General features: G+C 37.4%; 1 protein-coding gene across 1 annotated transcript; it reads right to left on the reverse strand.

Moving 5' to 3' along the window:
* Positions 1-508: 508 nt before the first annotated feature.
* LOC126824537 (uncharacterized) lies at positions 509-24,457 on the reverse strand (the record flags this gene model as incomplete). Its single annotated transcript, XM_056101975.1, has 20 exons — positions 509-637; positions 1,977-2,090; positions 2,467-2,682; positions 4,171-4,359; positions 5,742-5,891; positions 6,883-7,039; positions 7,905-7,912; positions 8,203-8,290; positions 8,700-8,843; positions 10,082-10,210; positions 10,640-10,735; positions 11,308-11,480; positions 13,632-13,724; positions 14,273-14,394; positions 19,684-19,799; positions 20,217-20,308; positions 21,546-21,654; positions 22,811-22,951; positions 23,646-23,693; positions 24,422-24,457. Coding segments are annotated over 20 exons (2,349 nt in total), but the record flags the coding sequence as incomplete, so codon positions are not given.

A 24,457-nucleotide genomic window follows, 5' to 3' on the forward strand; every position in this document is an offset into this window, starting at 1 on the left:
AGAGATGAATAAATATTTTTTGACGTATGTATGAATGAATTCTATCTTCAATAACACCACACCACTTACATGGCTTGGTGACTTATACGGCACTAACCCTGGTTGCTAGACACAGCAAATGGCCGAATGGTTAGCGTGTGCGCGCTGTATCATAAGATCTGTCATTGAGTCAAATGGCGTAGTTTCGATCGATTTCCCGGTTGTAAGTGGTAAGTAGTAGAGTCGCCTGTCCAACCTCAATAAAATTGAACCATATGTTAGTCCCGAAATGACCTAGTCTGTGTCGTATGGACGTTAAACCCCATCTCTGTCTGCCTGTCTGTCTGTCTGTCTGTCTCTCTCTCTCTCTCTCTATCTCTCTTTGTATTGCATTATATTTACCGTACACTACCCTATCGTCACCAACTGCTAGCTAGGAGATTAAATATTTTCTGTTTAAGGACCATTGAGACAAGGAAAATTTAGATTCTTGCTACAATTTATTTCCTATAAACATTTTGTCGTTAACATTAAGGGGATGGAACTGTCTTTGAGACGCCAGTGGGTCGGTAAAAGGCTGTGACTGGGTGTTCTGGATGTGATCCACATTTTCTCCAAAAGTAGCCAGCTCTATTCCGACACTCCGATTCATCACCGTCTATAAGAGATAATATACCATTTAGTAACTAACCAATGGGAGATAATATACCATCCATTTTATTATATTAACCAATAAGAGATAATATACCATTCAGATGATAATATTAACCAATAGGAAATAATGTCCTATTCAGTTGATAATATGAGCCAATAAGAGATAATGTACCATCCAGTTGATAATATTAACCAATAAGAGATAATGTACCATTCAGTTGATAATATTAACCAATAGGAGATAATATACCTTTTAGTTGATAATATTAACCAATAGGAGATAATATACCATTTAGTTGATAATATTAACCAATAAGAGATAATGTCCTATTCAGTTGATGATATGAGCCAATAAGAGATAATGTACCATTCAGTTGATAATTTTAACCAATAAGAGATAATGTACCATTCGGTTGATTATATTAACCAACGAGATAATGCACAATTCGGCTGATTCTAGTAACCAATAACAGATAATGTCCTTTAAAGTTGATTACAGTAACCAATGAGAGATCATTTCCTATTCACTTGATAATGTCCTATTTAGATGATTATGTTATGTAATGTACAATTCAGTTTATTATATTTGGGACAATGTTGTTGTCCACCAACTTTACACATGTACCAAAACTATAAGTTAAAACACATCGCATACTAAATGAGATTATGAGAGAAAATAATTTAATGCCACGCTAGATTAGCGACAAAAATAGAAAATGTCCGTGCATTATCTACCTTTGATTAACTCTCTACTTTGTTAACCCTCGTGCGTATACAAGGGGTATTTCGGGACCCCACGACCATATCCTTAACGTTTATGAGGAACTGGTTCATAATTGTCTAGCGAGAATTTTATACATTGTCAACTACTTAATGTCGAGTATAATGCTGCAAATAGAACGGAAGTGCCCCCCCCCACCTTTCCTTTCGACATTTTGCTGGTTACAAGTGTCTAACCTGTTCTGCGCTCGGTGCTAGCTTTGTATTTGGAATCTTTCTTACTGATGATATGGTGTTGGTCATTCTAGTAATCTAGATCTGAAAGCAAATCTAGGTAATCTACCCAACTCAACAAAAGACGATTCTACATGGAAATGACAATTAATTCATATCGTCACTGTTAATACCTCAAATAGTTTTTGTCCCTCTGATTGATTAGTATCCAGTCTTTATATGAAGCTGTAGTTTGATCATATTTGAATAAAATTATGCATCCATAAACCAATTTATGTCTGGGGTCTTAGATTACCCCTTGTTGCCGACGTGTTCGCACTTGGGTTAATCTTTTAATACATACCCGGCACAATATTACAATTACCTTGTCAGATAAACCAGATATTTACCTGTTCCAAGATTGGTAGCTCCCCAGCTGTCATAGAAATAATATTTAACTGTTTTATCGGCAGGGCAGTTTTTAACCTTTATCCAACATCCAGCACCACCAGTTCTTAAAGCACCTGCAAATATAACACCATGTTGGAATCTGATATAAGAGTAGGTCGTGGTGCCGCTGTCCGGGAAAAATTTCCATCATAGCACACTGTATACCCGTCTTCATTAGTATGTTTGATGTTAAACCCCATTTCATTTCATTGCGCATCCCCACTTCGCCTCCAATATTATTCAAAAGCAAGTAAAAGATCCTGGATGGAATCTGAAATAAGAGTAGGTCGTGGTGCCGCTGCCCGGGCAAAATTTCCCTCATAGCACACTGTATACCCGTCTTCATTAGGACGTAGGACGTTAAACACCATTTCATTTCATTGCGCATCCCCACCCCGCCCCCCATAGTGTTACATTAGCAAGTAATCTGTCGTGATCGCTGTCCCTTACCTGTTGGTCGGTAAATACTAGTTACTGTGCCTTGTCTGTCTTTACCACAATATACCCATTGATTAGCTGCTCGTCTTAGACATTTCTCTTCATCATTAGCTGCATTATCATTTTGTTCTGCCCAGGTATCTCTTTCAAATCCGATATAGTTATAATGATGATTAGAACAACCATAATAAGCAAAGAAACAACCATCTCCACCCATTGTCATTGCTCCTGATATTGTAAACAAAAACACTTATAATCACTTTAATTATTTTTAAATGAAAACGATCTCCGTCCAACGGCACTGCTCCGGCTATAGTATAGAAAACACTTATCACAAAATAGGGTTATAATCTTTAAATGGCATTTAGTAACTGGATGGAGTAAAAACAAAAACACAAAAGCAAAGAAACAACCATCCCCGCCCATTCATCGTTGCTCATGCTATGGTAAAGAAACCACTTATCACCATATAATGTGATTAAATGGCATTCAGTAACTTGATAGTGGAAAAACAAAAACACATACCTATGGAAAACAGCTACTAATATAAGTAAAAGGCGACGTTTTAAATAGTATTCTCTCAACGTCACCAAGCCACTTATACTAGTAACTGTGTTCAGTAAGTATCCGTTTTTGTTTTTACCATATATGGTAATTTGTTCAATCATCATCTGTTTTTGTTTTTACCATATAGGGTAATTTGATCAATCATCATCTGTTTTTGTTTTTACCATATAGGGTAATTTGATCAATCATCACCTGTTTTTGTTTTTATCATATAAGGTAAACTGATCAATCATCACCTGTTTACTAGGTCATGTGACTGGTATAATACAAAAGGTAGAGTATGTTTAACATTTGTGAAATGCTTGAAAATAATTCAATCATCCCGCTGAAGTCCACATACAACTGTGTGAATTTTTGTATCTATTTGTATTTTTCTGTCTATAGGAGACCACTATAGGCTTACAGTAAAAGCACTCCGACGAGAATGCCCAGGCAAAGTTCACGTCTAGTAGGAATGTATAACCGCATGCAAATCTAAAATTTAAAATTTGTTGACTCCATACATGTTTTATCTACCGCACACCCTTGTGCCTTATCTGCCACACACCCTTGTGCCTTATCTACCTCACAACCTTGTGCTTTATCTACTATACACCATTGTGTATTATTTATCTCACATCGTTGAGCCGTATATACGACATAACATTGTATTTATCTACCTCACACCCTTGTGCTTATCTACTATACACCCGTGTGTCTTGTCTACCACACACCATTGTGTCTTATCTATCTCACACCCTTGTGCTTTATCTACCATACACATTTCCGCTTTATCTACTACACACCCCTGTGCTTTATCTACCAAACCCTTATGGTTTATCTATTAACACACTTGTGTCTTTATATACCACACACCCCTGTGTCTTTATCTACCACACACCCGTGTCTCTTATCTATCGTACACCCATGTGCCCTATCTACCACATGGCCTGTGCTTTATCTCTATTATAGAACCCTGTGTCTTTATCTACAGCACACCATTGTGCTTTATCTACTACACATCCTTGTGTCTTATCGATCACAGACTCTTGTCTACCACACACCCTTGTGTCTTATCTATCTCACACTCTTGTGTTTTACATATCACATACCCTGATGCCAAAATGACGACTTGTATTTCAGACAAGTTACTGCACAACTGGAACGTACCTGTTGGACCATAAACGACCGTAACTGGTTGATTTTTTGCCGAACCACAATATCTCCACACTTCAGCTGCCCGAGCTAAACATTTCGCCTCATTAGTTGCTGCGTGCTCATGCTGTTCACCATACGTATCCCTGTAAGTACCCTTCACATCTTTGTGAGCTGGACACGAGTTTACCAAAAGCCAGCAACCTATGAAATGAAAAGAAACAGCAATAATAATAATAATAATAATAATAATAATAAAAACTTTACTTAATGAGACAACGTATTTAGTTTGCAAAAAATCTAATCTTCCATAGGTCCCTCCTAAGCTACAAAGACATATATACATGTAATATCAGGATAAATTTAAAATCATTAGAAATGCAATAGCATTTTAAAGTGGGAATTTTGGGTTGAACGTCCTACTGTTCTGCTCCGACTGGGCGAATGAAGACGGATATCTGCTATACAGTGTGTTATGAGTTCAATTTTGCCAGACAGCAGCGTTCAGGGCTACTCTTATATCGAATTCCAACTGCCAGGGGTCCTTTTACGTGTACGTGGGACCTCGCATTTTCATCCCACCCAAACGACTATACGTTGTCCCTTGACAGGTCCTCTGCCCTGCACCACTGACAAGGCGGATCCACGTCGGAAAATTCCTATGTACCTTCTCGGTCAACACCGGTATTGAAAACGGGATCTCCGGGTTAGCGAGCCAGCGTCTTACTCACTGAGCCACTACGGTCAATCCTATTAAAAGATTTAGAAAAATTATATTTGAACACGGGACTTCCAGTTTAGCGAGCCAAAGTCTTAATCACTGGGCAACTACGGTTAATCAAATCCTACTGAAAGACATAAAAGACATTTGAACAAAGGACCTCCGGGTTAGCGAATCAACGTGTTACTCACTGGCCACTACGGCCAATCCTATTGAAAGACAGAAAAATTATATTTGAACACGGGACCTCCAGGTTAGCGAATCAACGTGTTACTCACTGGCCACTAGGGTTAATCCTATTGAAAGACACAAAAAAATTTTATTTGAACACGGGACCTCCGGGTTAACGAGTCAAAGTCTTACTCACTGAGCAACCACGGTTAATCCTACTGACAGACATCATAAAAAAGAATAATTGAAAATATGATGAGGAAGAAAAAGAGAAGTATGGCGATGGTGGCTATCTAATTCATATGGATGCTCAATTGTCAATCCGTTAGGTCTCGAATTGAAAGAACTGCAATCGTGTGGAATTCAGTCTCTTCATAGTTCTGTCAGTCCCGGCAACTGAGATAGTGTGAGTAGAACCGTACTGATATGAAACACAACCAATATATTTCAGCAGTCGTGGTTGGGTTAGATAAGTTCTTATGCAGTCGGCCCATGTATTGTAGCTGGAAATCCTATTTTCACTCGATTGGATATCCTCTAATTGTGTGGAGCCGAGATTCTAGCGCCCACTCGTGTTGGATTGAAACCACAGCACTTGACTCAATGGCCGACCTTATGATCTAAAGACTGCCGGCCCATTCTGTCACTCAAACCCCACAACTGAAATATAAGGTTATCAATAATGACAACTTACCAACATGTGTAATATTATTAACAAGATTATTAGGACGTGAACCATCTGGTAAATAGGAGGCTTTAGGGATGTTTGTTTCGGGAGCAACTGTTCCAGATACACAGGGACCTGATGTGGACACGGCTTTAATTCCCGAGTCTGGTCTTTTACCTATAATATGAAATGAATCTACAAAATCTTTGTTTATGTTGACGCTATGCGGCTTTAAATTTCGAAGACGAATCAATCGCCCTCTTGATGGTGTATACCCCCAACCACCGGATGATGTTAATCACTCTCCTGATGATGTTAACCACCCTCCTGATGATGTTAACCACCCTTCTGACGATATAAACCACCCTCCTGATGATATAGACCATCTTCCTGATGATGTAAACCACCCTCCTGATGATGTAAATCACCCTCCTGTTGATGTAAACCACCCTCCTGATGATGTTAACCACCCTCCTGGTGATGTAAACCACCCTCCTGATGATATAAACCATCTTCCTGATGATATAAACCATCCTCCTGATGAGGTAAACCACCAACTGATGATATAAACCACATTCCTGGTGTTAACCACCCTGATGATGTTAACCGCTCTACGGGTTCCTGGTGATGTAAACCGTCCTCCTGATGATATAAACCACCCTCCTGATGATGCAAGCCGCACTCCTTGCGATGTTAACCACCCTCCTGATGGTATAAAACACCTTCCCGATGATGTAAACCGCCCTGAATATGTACCCCCCCCCCCCCCGCGATTACACAAACCGCCTTCCTGGTTATGTAAACCATGGGAAACCATGACAGATATATAAAAATTAACGTCTCAAAATTTATTGATTGTTTGATTTGATATCACCTAATAAGAGTATGGTTAAATGCATCAATATGCTCCCGCCCCAAATTGTTTTTCAATGCTAATTATTCTAACAAGTACATAAACTAAAATTTGATAAGGACCGTCGATGTTCAATTAATCTGGAGTTTTCTGTTGGACCAACACCCGCACGCCCCCCCCCCCCCGGCACCCCCCGCCTCTAATTTTAGGGCGTGGAGCAACCACATGGTTCACACACCGGCATTGTTTCATGCTAACAGAATTCCTTAACATGAGCACTGAAATATATTTTGTTATATATCCTAAAAGGCCTACCTTTATTTAAATATCTGGGACCATATGGATATCTGGGACCAACTTTATCTAAAGTTACTGGTTGTGGAAAATTGACCCCATTAGCCCAATCTTTAGCTGTGCATTGTAGATGGTAGTCACAAGTATCCGGAGAAGAAAAATCAGAGGATGAAAAAGACTGAAAAGAAAACAATAAATAACCCTTTAATAACAAGTACGAGCATACCAAAGACCAGAAGTCGGGCATGACGTCATCGTCGCCATCTTGGAATTGTGAAGTTTTATGCCGGTCGTACTTGAATTGGTGGAACCTTACGCTTTTTTCGAAGCCGAAGCGCATCATGAAATAGAACAACACGAATAACAAGATGAGAAGCGCATGGGATCCGGTTCCTGTTCCAGATAATTGTACTGTCAAGGCAGAAGGTCGATTAAAATAACCCTTGCTCTCTTTTAATTGGTTTTATTGCCATGCGCCATGTTTTATTAATGTTCAAGTTGGCTCATGTTACCCAAATAAATGTACATTTTGGTGTAAATCTCAACTTAAGCCAAATCATTTTGAGGTAAATCACAACCTAACCCAAATCATTTTGCTGTAAATCACAAAATCACAACCTAACCCAAATTATTTTGCTGTAAATCACAACCTAACCCAATACATTTTGAGGTAAATCACAACTTTACCCAATACATTTTGGTGTAAATCACAACTTAGCCCAATACATTTTGGGGTAAATTAACTTAACTCAATACATTTTGAGGTAAATCACAACTTGACCCAAAACATTTTGGGGTAAATTAACTTAACTCAATACATTTTGAGGTAAATCACAACTTGACCCAATACATTTTGGGGTAAATCTCAGCTTAACCCAATACATTTTGGGGTAAATCTCAAGACGAAGGCCAGTGATTCTAGTTCCTCTACTTATACTTACATGTTGATTTTCGTATTGACGGAAATATTTATCTTCATCAATTTTCCCATCAAAATAGATCCAAGAAATACCCTTCTCATTATAATATATATTACGATATACCTCATTGCCTGAAATCACAAAATGATGTATACAAGTGTAAACAGAATGTGTAAAAATCAAAATATGTTTCATCACAAAAGCCCCCCAAAACTGGAAATTACCATGTAAATAAACTGGAAATTACCATGTAAATAAACTGGAAATTACCAGGTAAATAAACTGGAAATTACCATGTAAATAAACTGGAAATTATCATGTCCTTATATTTAACGCCTCTTGGGGTTGGAAACATGTCTTTCAATTTTAGGCGAAATAATTTAGAAGGCTTAAACATCAATACATAATGGTTTATACCTACCTTCCGGATAACCGCGAGTTTTACTTGTAGCTAAAGCAGCTAATTTGGGGTATTTGGCGGCCCATAGATGACTGGTATATGGCACTGCCTGGAAACAAGTAATATGATTAATATTTAAATGTGATAGTCGAAACCTGATTTTAAATAATAATCAGAATGATTTCCTTTAATGTCTGACTTAAATATTATGGGTTCTGTAAACGAACTTAGAATGTAATGATCAATACAAGAAATGTAGTTGAACGTCTTATAATATCATAAATTTACACTGCAGTGGTTAATTTTGCACCGATGGCATCATTTCCGTCAGCACTTCTTCGAATTCCAACTGCGAAGGGGTCGTTCAAGAACTGAATAAGTTTTGTTTAATTTTTCGCCTCATCCGAATGACTAACATTATCATTCGTGAAAGGTGGAAATATGATGCTACTTATTGGCTCATGTCTGGGGTCGAACCTAAAATTTAAAATTCAAGACAACAGAAGCTAAAATCATACCTGTAAATGACCTATAAGTTCGTCAAGAAAATCCCCTCTCATTCCCCGGCCATCAACTTGAATAGATTCTTTTGTAGCGTTATAAAACACGTTGTATCTGATGATATTGTCTCGACCACCCCCTATATTAACATGAACTTCATTCTACAAATAAATAATACGTAGATATAACACACCATGTAACATAGAAATAAATAAATAAATAAATAAATAAATAAATAAATATACAAATATATAAATATATAAATAAATAAATAAATATATAATATGAGGCTTTTAAACCCGACACAATGACGTCACGTAATAAAAAATATCCATTATAAAGAAAAGGATTCATATTATGTCCTATGTTAGCAGAGTACTCGCATAATGAAACACAATATGTTCCACGAAGGCTACCAACTTAAAGATATAAGATTACTCACGTAATAAAACACATTATGTTCTATGTTAATAAGATTTCTCATAAAATAAAATAAATAAAATATGTGCCAATACGATTACCAACGTAAGACATGATCTTAAGAAGATTACTCAAGTAATAAAACACTTTATGTTCTATGTTAAGCAGATTACTCACGTAATAAACCACATTATATGCCAAGACGAGTACCAACGTGACATAATAAACACATTGTGTTGCATGTCACGAAGATTACTCACGTAAAAAAAAACACATTATGTTACGAAGATTACTCACGTAATACAGCACGTTGTGTTCTATGTTTCGAAGATTACTCATATGATAAAACATTATGTTCTATGTTAAGTTGATTACCCACGTTATAAAACACATGTTCTGTGTTAGGTAGATTACTCACGTCATAAACCTCATTATTTTCCATGTTAAGAAGATTACTCATATAATAAAACACATAAGGTGTCACGAGGATTACCAGCTTAACATAATAAAACATTTTATGTTCTACGTTAGGTAAATTACTCACATAATAAAACACGGTATGTTCTATGTTACGTAGATTACTCACGTAATAAAAAACATTATGTTCCATGTTAAGAGGATTACTCATGTAATAAAACACATTATGTTCTACGTTACGACGATATTCACGTAACAAAACACTTTCCATGTTAAGAGGATTACTTATGTAATAAAACACGTTATGTTTCACGAAGATTACTCGCGTAATAAAACACATCATGTTCTATATTACTCACGTAACAAAACACTTTATGTTCCATGTTAAGGGGATTACTCATGTAATAAAACACTTTATGTTCTTTTACGATTAACAGCAACCTAATAAAACATTTTTTGTTCTACGTTACGACGATTACTCACGTAACAAAACACTTTATGTTCCATGTTAAGAGGATTACTTATGTAATAAAACACATTATTTTTCACAAAGATTACTCACATAATAAAACACATTATGTTCTATGGTAACACTGGAATATTCGTCATCTAACATTATACCACGTACATCAGCACCAGGCCAATGTCTTATAGAATCATGTACATGATTGTAACGGATAACATTCCCTCGCTAAATATAAAACAAAGTATGAAAATGTATCAGAGTTGTTATATTAAATTATGTAAGATTTGTGGAATGTTAGACTAGAATTAATGATTCATTAAATAATTTTTCTTCTAATTAAATTATTTTCTACTGATTAAATCATTATTTGCATTACAGTTACTAATTACCCTTTACTGATTGGCCCCAAATTGGGTAGTCTAATTAAGTGGAGGCAGCAGGGGTGGTGTATACTTTTCATTCGAAGCTACCCATATTAAACTTGTATAGCCCCCCCCCCCTCTTTAAATATCGATGCTAAGACCCAGGGCATATTCCGAAATGGTCATTTGTGGCGGATTTTCCTAATGTTCTTAGGAAGGTCTACCGCGATCATTCGACTGAGCAATCCCATCGCCGCCCACTGTAATCGTATTTGTATTTGTTTAAAATTACCATAGTCCAGTCTCTACCAGCATGTATAGCACCACAATCACTGGAATCATGACAGCATCTACTAAAATGGTTATATTCCATGATATGATCATTACCCTGAAAAATATCGCGGACATCAGAATATTTATTTTAAGGATACAGACCACCAATCGTTTGTCAATTCATGGTACCAAAGATAACAGTTCCTTCTATTTATAAACTTGTGTATTTACAAATTCGGATATTCGACATCATACTGGTCTTGGAGTAACATATTTCCGTGTGTTTTGACAAGCGTCGTTTATCCCAAAAACAATCTATTACACATACATTATGCAAGAGCTAAATCCACCAATTGCAGATCTTTCTTTAGGCATAATCCATAGTTCAAATGCTACGACCAAAGCAATTTAATTGTTAGTTCTTTGGGAACTTGATTAATGAATGGCCGGGCAGGATAGGCTTACTCTTCCGGACACCTGTTACCACTGTTTGTCGTGTATTTTGTACACGGTAAACAGTCCATTTGCTGATTACACTATTTTGCCTATACCATTTGTTTAGGACTTCGAATTTTGTCTAATGGTTTGGATTGTTCGTACTTGGTTTAGACAGCATTAGATAGCCTAAATGGTATTGTTTAGACCCGTTGACTAATTGGTTTTTGATTAAATCCTGGTTTTACTTACAGACCATCGAATGCAGGTGTAAGGACCATCGTGTAAATAATTATATCTCATCAAAGTATTTACTCCCCCTGGTGAAATACCATTGGCACCAACTTTCGTAGCGCGACCGAATTTCCATATATGGTTGTCCTCTAAAATATTCCCCGAAGATTCCAATTTATTTCTGTTTCCTCCTAAAATGATTTTACAGTACAATATACCTACCAAATTTACATATGTAAAGTCGCTGTTCGTAATTTCAGAGTTTTCGCGGACGATATAAACCAGCCAGTGGCATCTAAATTATTGATGCGTATCGTGTTCTACTGGTAGACAATATATCTCCGACAAATATTCAGAGTTGTTTATGCACGTTTTGGTCGTGGGGATGATTTCGCTTGAACCTCTGGTGGATGCAAATATTTTTAGTTTGGCATTGTTGGATTTGGAGGGACGCTTAAATAAACATCACCATAACCATTGTAACGATGGGGATTATGCTAGCGTAATAATTAAAATCAAATACAATATGAATTGATGTCCAGCTTTTTGGCGCCAACTTGGTAAATGAAGGCGGGCATGCGCCATGCAGTGTTATATGAGGGAAGATTATTGAGTAGATAATGTTAGAAAAAAATATGGGGCATAACAATTTACACTTCTCTTTCTAACAATCTAATTAAAATATAGATCTATATTTCGTTTCGTTTTTTTTACTTTTACTACACTACATGTAGATCTAACAAGTTATAGTGGGAGTTCACGTCCTATGACGTTAGGTACCAAGCAAGCGACATTTGACCCGATTACGTCAGTCATTCGATTAACCAATTAGCGACCGCCATGTATTTTTTATCTACTCTTGCTTTGTTTTGATTTCTATTGCCGCTAATGTCTACCCACAGTTCTGAGCAAAAAAGGTCAAACGCTCGATTCGACAGACCATTTGATTGGCTGACCCCTCATTTCAAGCAGAACACGAGTTAAATAACAAAGCTTCCAGATCCAAGTGTAGTAAAGACAATTAGTAAAGTCGAAATTTTGAACTATAAAAACGAAACGAAATTGGATCTGTGTTTAATCAGATTGTCTTTCTAACTGAACAATTACTGTGCCCAAATAACTGAAGCTATTATGACTTCTATAGTAATATCCAGATCCACCGTGAATGAATCTCAGTTCCAAATTATATTAAATAAAAACAAAGTACATAAATTAAAGCCCTTTAGTACCTGGATCGATCAAAGCAACAGCACCCCCCCCCCCAACTCCCCTAGCACCCCAAATCGCATGTAAACGTGAACTATTTAAGCACCGTTGGGAACAGTAGTCTCAGTCGGTTGCAAAAATAAGATATACATCCCAGTTTTAGAAGAGATTAGTTTTCATCAAGAACCAGGTACTAAAAGGTTCACTACGTTTAAAGTATATTATGTTAAAGGGACAATAACACTCTTGCTGGCTTGACAGCTCCAGAAAATAAATAATAGCCTTATTCTAAGTATTAGATGTTTATGTGTCCTACCTGGTGTGTAAATTATCCATTACATCCTTTTTTACTTGTCCAGAGGGTTCGAAAATATTTTTAAATCCAAGTCACATTTGAAAAGGTTTACGTTAGGCTTTTCAAATCATTTAGTTGATTTTTTCCATTTTTTTAATTAGGTGTGTTAAGATGAAATTTGTATCATCAATTAATTGAAATATTGTAAAATAGTACAATTTGTTGACCAGAATAAAGATTGGGACATATTATTCAGTTACAACAAGAGTGGTATTGAGCCTTTAAAGTCATCGAGCTTGAGTTGATTTTACGCACATGTTAAATTTCTCGCGTCTTAATCCTCGCTTATATGTACTATTTATTTAATATTTGATTAAAACAACAAAATAAAAATATGAAACGCCGGATGTCCTCCTGGATTAAAAACAGGTTCATCCATCATTTAAACATAAGATGGCCACGGACTTGTTTATATAGAGATTTAACATAGATCTATGGAATTCCAGTTCATCATACCTTTTAAAATACTGAACGGAATACCTAATAGAGATTCAAAATGTACGATATTGTAGTTTGCAGGGGGTTCATATAGCGCTCAAATCACGCACATAGACTTTAAAGAATTAGTCACCGGAAATTCCTCAAATTTTGTTTTAAATAACGCAAGGAATTATGTCAACGGCGGAAATTACTAACGTTGAAATTTACCTGTTGTGGGTATTATTGACATTTAGGTTCGTGTTATACTCATGGAAAGAATATGTTTACATAATTACTTTACTTGCATTATTTAAACAATGTATGAAGCTTTCACGGTGACCTTTAAAGAATATTGAGATACCTTGTATATTGACACCGCCATCAGTATGATGTATATCACACCTTGATACACTAATAGATCTACAATCACCGCTACAACTGATACCATAGGAACCTATAGACACAGACCAGAATTAATATCAATATTTATTTATTATATTTATTATATGGACACAGACCAGTATCAACTTCCTTCAATGCAGTTCCTTTTGCATGTCGATTGTGGTTAACTGTTTCATACATATTTAGTAGTTTGCTATGTTCTGCTTTCAGTTTTTGTTTCTTACGATTTTAATGCTTTAAAACTAGGTCATTTCGGGACTAACATATGGTTCAATTTTATTTAAATAATTTGCTTGCGCATAGGGGTCTTTAGCAGTGGAAAGAAACCGGAGGACCCGCAGAAAACCCACGAGGTTGGTCTAAGGTGGAAGTTTTGATCCGTCAAATAATATTGCGGGAAGAATATATGGTGATATGTGCCGTGACCGTGACGTATAAGGTCAAATCTAAAAGCAGCAAAAATGAAACCCAATATGAAATCGTCTAATTGGAACTTGGAAATACATGTATTCAATTCCATTAAGATTTGTTATCAAGGCGCTATGATGTTTTAGGGAGAGGGTTGATACTTCTTAGAGAGATGGTTTCAATTATTATTACCTGTATTTTTTATTTCCATATTTGTAAATTTTATATTACGTGCACTGTTTCCCTCAAAGCCATAATGTCGACACGCCTCCAGCGTGAAGTCTTCAAAATGAATATTATGTGCGTTGTGTAAACTGAAAAGAAAAGAGATAGCAGAGAAATGGGGTTTAACGTCCACTTGACACAAATTAGGTAATTTCGGGACTAAAATATGGTCTAAATTTATTTCAATAATTCGCTTGCATGTAGGGGTCTTTAGCAGTGGGAGGAAATTGGAGGATCCGGAGAAAATCGACGAGGCGACCATACTCCTTGTCACGTACAACCGCGGAATCAAAACCACGCCAGTTGACTCAATGACAGACCTTACGATACAACGCGCACATGCTAACCATTCGGCCATCCAAACCACATACTTAAATATGTGACTCGTGTTATGTAATGTTAACAGAAAGTAATTTGTATACGATTGGTAATTGTGTATGTCACGTGGGGAACTGCTGTCAGACCGGGGTGGCGCCCTTAATGCGCTGCTACGGCGTCAAGATCGCCATAGCGTGGTAAAAGCGTGGTGGAAACGCCAGATATCGCGTTGTGGTCTCCATAGTCGCAAATGATCGCCGAGTCACGGCGTTTATTTAGAGCATGAAAATATTTTTTTAATTTAATCTACTTGGCAAAATAACGTGCCCGAAATCTAACAAAATATTAATTTTACGAACTGGAATAGCAGTAAAACGCGTTGTGACAGTATTGGTTCTTTATATCAAGTTCTGGATGACAAGACTAGTTTAACATCTTAAAATACTTTTATTCTCGGCTTCTTCTAACATATTATATACAAAACTTAAAGGCTCCATAACTAGCTTACATTAGTTGGCCGTTGTCCGGTCTTAACTCCAAACCAGCGTGGCCTGGAGTTAACTACCAGACGTCGCCTAGCCTCCGACTGCTCTCATGTCCTGCCTGGACCTCTCTGCCCTTTTCGTTTGTTAATCTGGGTTTATAAACCATTCCAGACAAAGGAATCTTATTAGACATCTGGCTTATGTATCATATATAGTTTAACATTCGATACATGCTAATCAGACAAAGAAAGTTTAAATAAAACATGCCAGCAAGTTAACGTTTACATAATCATTACATAATCACATAGACCAAGGACTCCAGGCATGTCGATAACGAACAGGTGTCAAGTTGGCAGGAAGCGTCTTTAACATCAGATGATCTGATTATGTAACATACCTTCCCTTTTCTTTGAATAAAGTTATGAATTATATGAAATAACTTTTAAAGACTATTACAAAATTAAATATAAATGGAGTCGATGGTAACTACCCTAATTAATATATAAACAAAAATACGAAAAATAACTATAAGCTGATTAAAAGTTATATAAACAAAAAGAAAAAATGCAAATGGCAAAAGAATAAAACACTGGTTGAAAAGTAATAAGATACTGGTTGAAAAGTTCATACATATATACTACAGTGTTCATACACGCGCGACATTGAAATCACATAATATGTCGCAGATAATTTTACTGATCACACACACGAGTTCCTGGAATCGCATATATAATGAAAAATATTTGAATTTCCACACACGTGAGTTATTTGAATCACTAATAATTATAACAAAAAAAAATACTGTAAAACTATAATATTCTAATGTTCGCACACAATCACTAATAATTATAAAAAAACAAAAAAAACACTGTAACTATTCTAATGTTCGCACAAGTCAACTGTAGGGAGATACAAATTAATTTTTTTTTCCTTCCTTCATTCCGTCGTCTTCTTGTATAAGTTTCCCGTAATGGCAAGGAGTCGGTGTCTTCCGGTAGTCTTATCTTTTCCATACCGCCTGGCCGGGACGGTGCGACATGTGCTATGAAGAGTATTATAACTGCCACCCATGTGAAGTTTTTTCATCTGTTTATCATATCATGGAGTGAACTTAATTAATAGTTAATCAAATTAGCAAGTGGAACAGACTTTAATTAGCTATCTAACGATATTTACATTATTATTTACATGGATAGAATTGAAATTAGGATGTCATATTGTTTTGTTTTTTTCTGAACACATTTTACAATCTTTAATAAGATATTTTGAAAGAACGTATCAAAATTAATAACGGTTTATTTCTATAATTTTTGAAACACAACACAAAACAAGACAATACGGTCGCTCGTAATTCTGAGCACGACCCTCTCCTGGGGTTAAACCAATCCCACCTGACTGGGGTTTCACATAAAAATTTTCCCGTAACATATCGGGACCTCCCAATTTCATAGTATTGAGGTATCACAAAATAAAAAAAATAATAAAAATCTCTCCCGTACATATCGGGTCATCCCATTATTAATATTAGGGGTATCACAAAAAAAACCTCCCTCCCGTAAATATCGGGGCATCCCATATTAACATTAGGGGTATCACAAAAAAAATTCTCTCCCGTAAATATCGGGGCATCCCATTAACATTTGGGGTAATAGACACATATAGACAAAACAACAACAAAAAAAACCTTAGAGATAAACGCGTTAATAATTTGTGAATGTTATTGGGTTAAATTCCAAATTACGATACTGTTAACCCAATTCTAGTTAAACAATCACAAAACATTTTACTTTTCGATATTAACCTGTTACTACTACTTTAAATGCCAAAATATGTGTTCAAAAACAAACAATTATCATTTATAATCTTTTAAAAACAACATGACCTATTGTAAAACAAACAATATATATACGATTTTGTTTTGGTCATTTTCCTACAAATAGTTAAGGACTGTTCCACTACTAGCTTGAAAATTATATTAAATTAAGTAACTACACCATGATATTTAATAAAGCGTGATGATAAACTGCTGATTTCCCAGTTAAATTATAATACATTATAGCACAATGTCATTATTAACCGGCCATGGTAGGATTAGAAAAAGACTTACCTTAGAAATAATTCTTTGATCGCCTAGTGGTTATGACTTCAAAACGTTGGTCTGGTCTACGGCATCAATTTATATGTGACAGTATTGGTTCTTTATATCAAGTTCTGGATGACAAGACTAGTTTAACATTTTAAAATACTTTTATTCTCGGCTTCTTCTAACATATTATATACAAAACTTAAAGGATCCATAACTAGCTTACATTAGTTGGCCGTTGTCCGGTCTTAACTCCAAACCAGCGTGGCCTGGAGTTAACTACCAGACGTCGCCTAGCCTCCGACTGCTCTCATGTCCTGCCTGGACCTCTCTGCCCTTTTCGTTTGTTAATCTGGGTTTATAAACCATTCCAGACAAAGGAATCTTATTAGACATCTGGCTTATGTATCATATATAGTTTAACATTCGATACATGCTAATCAGACAAAGAAAGTTTAAATAAAACATGCCAGCAAGTTAACGTTTACATAATCATTACATAATCACATAGACCAAGGACTCCAGGCATGTCGATAACGAACAGGTGTCAAGTTGGCAGGAAGCGTCTTTAACATCAGATGATCTGATTATGTAACAGCGTTTGCGGCCGTCAAATATTCCACAATTTTCTTCGCGAGGGGGGGGGGGGGGTCCATACAAGGTCAGCTCCGCTTCTTCATCTCTCGAAGAAAACCGGCGCCGCTATCTGTAAACTTGAAATTTTTTCGGGCATTTCTAGTTTTGCTTCCCTAACTGTCATCGAGTCCTAATAAAACATTAATTTTACTTTTTTTTTAATTGAATACTACGAATTTGCACTGAGTTGACTATAGATTAAAACATTTTGTCTGGAGCCACTCTGCTTTGTGCGACATTTTTCAGGCATCGATTATTATTTGTGAATGCAGCTGCAACAGTCTGATTGGAAGATTGGAATTCGGAATGGGATTTCGGTTACAAAACCAATGGATACTTTGGGAGTTGCTTACACGGGCTAGAATAGCAGAAAATGATTTGCATTTTTAAAATTTTCCCCGGGAGGGTGAAGCCTCCATACCCCGCGACGATTGATTGGTTGTTTGGAATTCGAGTCAGCAAGGTAGCCTATATTGGACCAAATTGAAGTTGCTGTATTCAAAGGCTGGAATAGCAGGAAAACGTGTTTGCAGCCGTCAAATATTCCAAAATTTTCTTGGGGGGGGGGGGGGGGGTACAAGGTAAACTCCGCTTCTTCGCCTCTCGAGGAAGACCTGCGCCGCTGTCTGTAAACCCGAAATTTTTTCGGTCATTTTGGGTGCTGCCCTCCCCCTCCCAAGGTAAGCTCCACTTCTTCGCCTCTCGAGGAAGACCTGCGCCGATGTCTGTAAACCCGAAATTTTTTCGGGCATTTCGGGTACTGCCCCCCCCCCCCCCAACTGTCATCGAACCCGTACGCCTATGTCCTCAACCAAATCTACCGGTGGAGGGGGATTTTTGAAAATGAGACATTTATTTGTGCATTCTGGCATGTTGCCCGATCAAAAGACACCTTTGTGCATATGTAGTAAGGTGAATTTTGACCCAATAATAAATGTATCAAAATACCTCTTGCTAATCCACACAGTATTACTTAATTCAGTAAACTATGGATCGTAATCCACCCTAATTACCCCCCATTTATATCTATTTTATATCTATGCAATTAACGTCTACGGGCTATAGAGTTTATTTTACTATAGTATATTGTTTGTATAGACGATACATTTATAGGATTAATGCCCTAGATAATTCATGGGGATATATAGACCCATATCAGCGAGTTAGGGGTAGGACCTTTCTACAAACCGGGGGTTTGGATGGCTGAATGGTTAGCACGTGCGTGCTGTATCATAAAGTCTGTCATTGAGTCTACTGGCGTGGTTTCGAATCCCAGGTTGTACGTGGCAAGGAATAGGGTCGCCTGTCGAACCTCGTGGGTTTTCTCCGGATCCTCCGGCTTCCTCCCACTGCTAAAGACCCCTACGCACAAGCGAATTATTGAAATAAAATTGAACCATGTGTTAGTCCCGAAATGACCTAGTTTGTGTTAAACCCCATTTCTCTCTCCCTCTCTCTTTCTACAAACCTGTCATAAGGAGATCAATTTGATTTACAAGTATTTGGATATTTGGAGACACAAGTTTATGTCTAACTAGCGATCGTAGATAGAGAAAGAGAGATGGGGTTTAACGTCCACTCGACACAAACTAGGTCATTTCGGAACTAACATATGGTTTTATTTGGTTTCAACAATTCGCTTGCTTGTAGAGGTCTTTAGCAGAGAGAGGAAACCGGAGGACCTGGAGAAAAAATCCACGAAGTTGGACAGGCGACCCTACTCCTTGTCACGTACAACTGGGGATTCGAAACAACGCCACTTGCCTCAATGACAGGTCTTATGATACAGCGCGCACCTGCTAACCATTCGGCCATCCGACCCCCCTACTTGTGAATGAAATATCCCGTATACTCACCTTATGCACGTATTTAACATAGAAACATAAACTATATCTGTTTGTTGTAAGGTTCCACTTGGTGTATTTGGCCATAAATAAAGAATACCAGTAGATCTATCCAAATAATATTCACCCTGGTGGATAACAATACAATATCAGCTGATATAAACTAACAAAAGAAATGCACAAATTTGAGGGAAGGAAATTACAATTTAATTACGAATTGAAATGGGTTTTGGTCTAACGTAATATATTTCTTCATTACTATATTGATTTACCATGGTATCTAATGTGAGACCATTATTTATTACCATAATGACTTACCGGGGTATCTAATGTGCGACCATTATTTATTACCATAATGACTTACCATGGTATCTAATGTGAGACCACTACTTATTACTATAATGACTTACCGTGGTATCTAATGCGAGACCATTATTTATTACCATGACTTACCGGGGTATCTAATGTGAGACCATTATTTATTATCGTATTGATTTACCGGGGTATCTAATGTTAGACCATTACTTATTACCATAATGACTTACCGGGGCATCTAATTCTGACAACATATTTATGACACGAAAATAACCTCCTTGATGAGAGAAACCGTTTAGCACACCATCATAGCGGAGACTTCCTGTTATATAGAACGCAAATGCATCATTATTCACATATCCATTATTTATATAAAAAAATATATAAAATGAAAATAAAATGGGATTTAACGTCCGACTGTTCTGCTCCGACTTGACTAATGAAAACGGGGATGCGCATAACAGTGTGCTATGAGGGGGAGACTTTCCCGGGCAGCGGTACTAAGGCCTACTCTTATTTCAAATTCGTCTCAGGCCCTCCGTCCTGCACCACTGAAAATGGGGGAACCACGCAGGAAAATCGTGATGAGAGAAAGAGAGAGAGAAATGGGGTTTAACGTCCACTCGACACAAACTAGGTCATTTCGGGACTAACATATGGTTTTAATTTTATTTACATAATTCGCTTGCGCGTAGGGGTCTTTAGCAGTGGGGGGAAACCGGAGGACCCGGAGAAAACCCACGAGGTTGGACAGGCGACCCTACTCCTTGCCACGTATACCGGGGATTCGAAACCACGCCAGTCGAAATCCTGATGAACTTTCTCGACCAAACCAATTAATTTCAATAATTTGCTTGCGCGTAGGGGTCTTTAGCATTGGGGGAAAACCGGAGGACCCGGCAACCTTACTCCTTGTCAAATACAACCGAGGAATCGAAACCACGCCATTGACTCGATGATAGATCTTATGATATCATTCGGCCTCCCCCCCACCACCCATATTCCATTCAGGATAAGATAAATAGTCACCTGTACGGATACCAAATTTAGGATTGTTAGCCAGTGTTATTTGGTGAGGTTTGGTGTTTATTGACTTGACTTGAACAGCCCAATCAGCCCAACCCCATTGCCTGAAATACAGAGAGGGAGAGAGAGAGAAATGACACAAACTAGGTCATTTCGGGACTAACACAATTGTGGTTCATTTCTATTCAAAACAATTCCGCTATAAAATGTGCCAAGGTATAAATTATTCACTCGTAATCTAAGATTTATACATTTTGAAATTAAATAGGGTTCTTCCTCATATCCCTTTGAGAACTCTGTCCAATCACTCATTTATAAGATTTTAGGATTTTGAAGATAAACAGGGGGGTAACTCTGCGATTTGTGGTCGAAACATTTATATTTGGATAGTGTTCTTCCATATGAACACCTAAACGTAAATGATACCTGCCAACTTGGATAAAAAAAACAACGTAAAGATTTCTGAAACGGACGACAAACGAGGGTGATGACTATCACCAAATTCATCATTTTTGTAAATACCCACCAGAAACCATAAGCCCAAGGATCTTTTTCCCCTGTCCATCGTGCATCACGCGATGAATTGTGGGTAAACCTCGCACCACTAGCACCATCAGGTATAGTTTTAATATTGATGTAGTTCTGAAAGAAAAACAATGGTTAGTGCTAAATGATAAAGTCAACTCCATTTTTCGTCATAGATCACGGGATGTAAACAGAGCTAGCTCTAATCCCAACCCTAACCGTGACCGTGGACCTAACCCCAATGCTTACCCTAGCCCTTACCTGCAATCTCGCCAACAATCACGTTTCCTAAGCTTATTTACATCTCAACGACCTTGACAAAATTAGATTTAGCTATAGAAAAAAACCCACCTGTAATTAGGCATATCGGACGGCCAGGACATTGACCAGGTTCCGAATTACGGTGAGGACCGGGACTAGTTCCATTAGGAACTGTCTTTGAGCGGACGATGTCCACTGACAGTTCCTAACCGGCCTTATATAGCTGCAATATAAAAATAACGCTTTTCCCCACCTCTGTTCTAAGGCTATTTTGTAATCCTTACCTACTATTTTTCACCTTGATTCTACTTTATTCACCAAAGGGATCATTTCTTGCCACAGCTAACGCACATTTATAATGATTCAACACTATTTTCAAGTAGAATTCTGCGATTAAAAACATACACAAAATACGTTTGAACTGACAGCCATTGCGAGACTCGAACATGCGCAAACCACATGTTTATTTCATCGCTAAATTCTACTTGAAAATGGTGTTGAATTATTATGACTTTGTGTCAAATATATTCTTTTGGCGGAAAATAAAGAATCGTGGTGAGACATAGAGGGTAAGGGTTCCTAAACAGTCTGAGAACAGAGGTGGGGAAGAGCGGTATTTTGACGTATTTTCATATTGCAGCTATATAAGGCCGGATAGGAACTGTCAGTGGACATCGTCCGCTCAAAGACAGTTCCAAAAGGAACTAGACCGGGACAAACCCGAGGGATCGTGTAAACCTGGCCTTTACTTACTTATTGTCGGTGTACCTGGTCATCCTGACGAAAAAGTCTACTTGTGTACAAATCGGCGTGCACGAAACGAGCTCTACGCGCAATGACCTAGTTTGTGTCGAGTGGACACAAATTTCGAATTTCAACGTTACCATAGAAATACAAAATTCCCATACGTTCTTTTCCAGTTACCGAAGTATATTGTGTGACGAGGTGTTACATTGCAATCCAGCACCCATTCTACTCTCAGATATCTAGGAAATAACCCGTTCGTACTTACATCATTAGGCCACTCTGCTAAATGAAGAGGATTTCCATTGATGAAGATTTCCAGTGGTGCTGTTCTGTGGGAATAAAATCCATAAGTTGATAGTTTGCCATAATCAGTAATACCAGCTTTAGAGAGATGAACTTGTCGAACCTATTAATATATACAGCAGAAGGTTTAAGTATGTTTGGTTCTGGGTGGTTTGAAATCAACATACATGGTCTCAAACACAAATAGTCTTACAAAGCTATCTGAACAGATTTTGTCGATACGGAATATGATCTGTTATTATTATTTTTTTTTTTTTTTTTTGTCCCCTATAAAAAAAATTTTTTATGAATATTTATTCAATGGGGTATAAAATTAAACACAGGAAAATATATTGATTTGAAATATCAAGCAATGCACAAAACTGTCTAGAGATCGATTACTTGTATAATGAATTACGTGTAGGATAAAGCACGAGACTGAGGTTATGCCGGGGAAAGAAAGACTGAAGAAAATAACCCGAGAAAAAGAAAAACCGAGGCCGGCAGGCCCAGTTTTTTTTTTGTCGCGGTTCTTTTTCTGAGAATTTCACAGAATTCCCATAAGAAAAACCTTAGATCATGTTTTATTATGGGAAAAAAAACTTCCCTGAAAGAATAACCCCAAATTCCCCTGTATATATGCAAGGCCGCCCCCGACTTTCAGACTTCAAGTTATTCCAAGCATAGAATATACACCAAAGATCAAAGAGATTTACCGTTACAGATTTATAAAGTATTTGAATATTAAAACCAGCATTTTTCATTACCTTGTTATGCGCAACTTGAGGGATTATCTTCAATATATTTGAATTTGTAACGGGCGTGAATAAATCATACAAATCATATCGCATTCTTTTACCACCAGTCTGAAAAATAACACAATCATATAATTCAGTTCGCGACAGTAAGGGTCGCTTGCCCAACCTCGTGGGGTTTTTCCGGGTGCTCCGGTTTCATCCCACTCCTAAAGACCCCTACCCGCAAATGAATTATTGAAATAAAATTGAACAATATTATTATGTTAGTCCCGAAATGACATAGTTTGTGTCGAGGGGACGTTAAAAGAATCCAAAACGACATAGACTTACCATATGAATCCCTCTGGCGCTGGGTGGGGTGGTGGGGCGTTGAGTCAAATGGCTTGTGTCGAGGGGACGTTAAAAGAATCCAAAACGACGTAGACTTACCATATGAATCCCTCTGGCGCTGGGTTGGGTGGGGGGTCGTTGAGTCAAATGGCTTGGTTTCGGTTCCCCGACTGTACGTGACAAGGATTAGGGTCGCTCGTGCAACCTCGTGGGTTTTCTCCGGGCTCCTCTGGTTTCCTCCCACTGCTAGAGTTTTATCGTAGGCACTTACGACCCGGACTCTTTAATTGTACTCATAATTATTACAGGTGCGAACAGGACATTTTAATTATACTCATAATTATTACAGGTGCGAACAGGACATTTTAATTATACTCATAATTATTACAGGTGCGAAAAGGTGTAGAATTACCATATGGACATCCTGGTGCTGATAAGATCAATAGGTATTTACGACGCGACATTTTAATTATACTCATTACAGGTGCGAACGGGTGTAGACTTACCACATGAACTTCCTGGTGCTGATAAGATCTGAAGGT

This window comes from Patella vulgata, chromosome 6, assembly GCF_932274485.2.
Source record: "Patella vulgata chromosome 6, xgPatVulg1.2, whole genome shotgun sequence".
Classification (NCBI taxonomy): Eukaryota; Metazoa; Mollusca; class Gastropoda; family Patellidae; genus Patella; species Patella vulgata.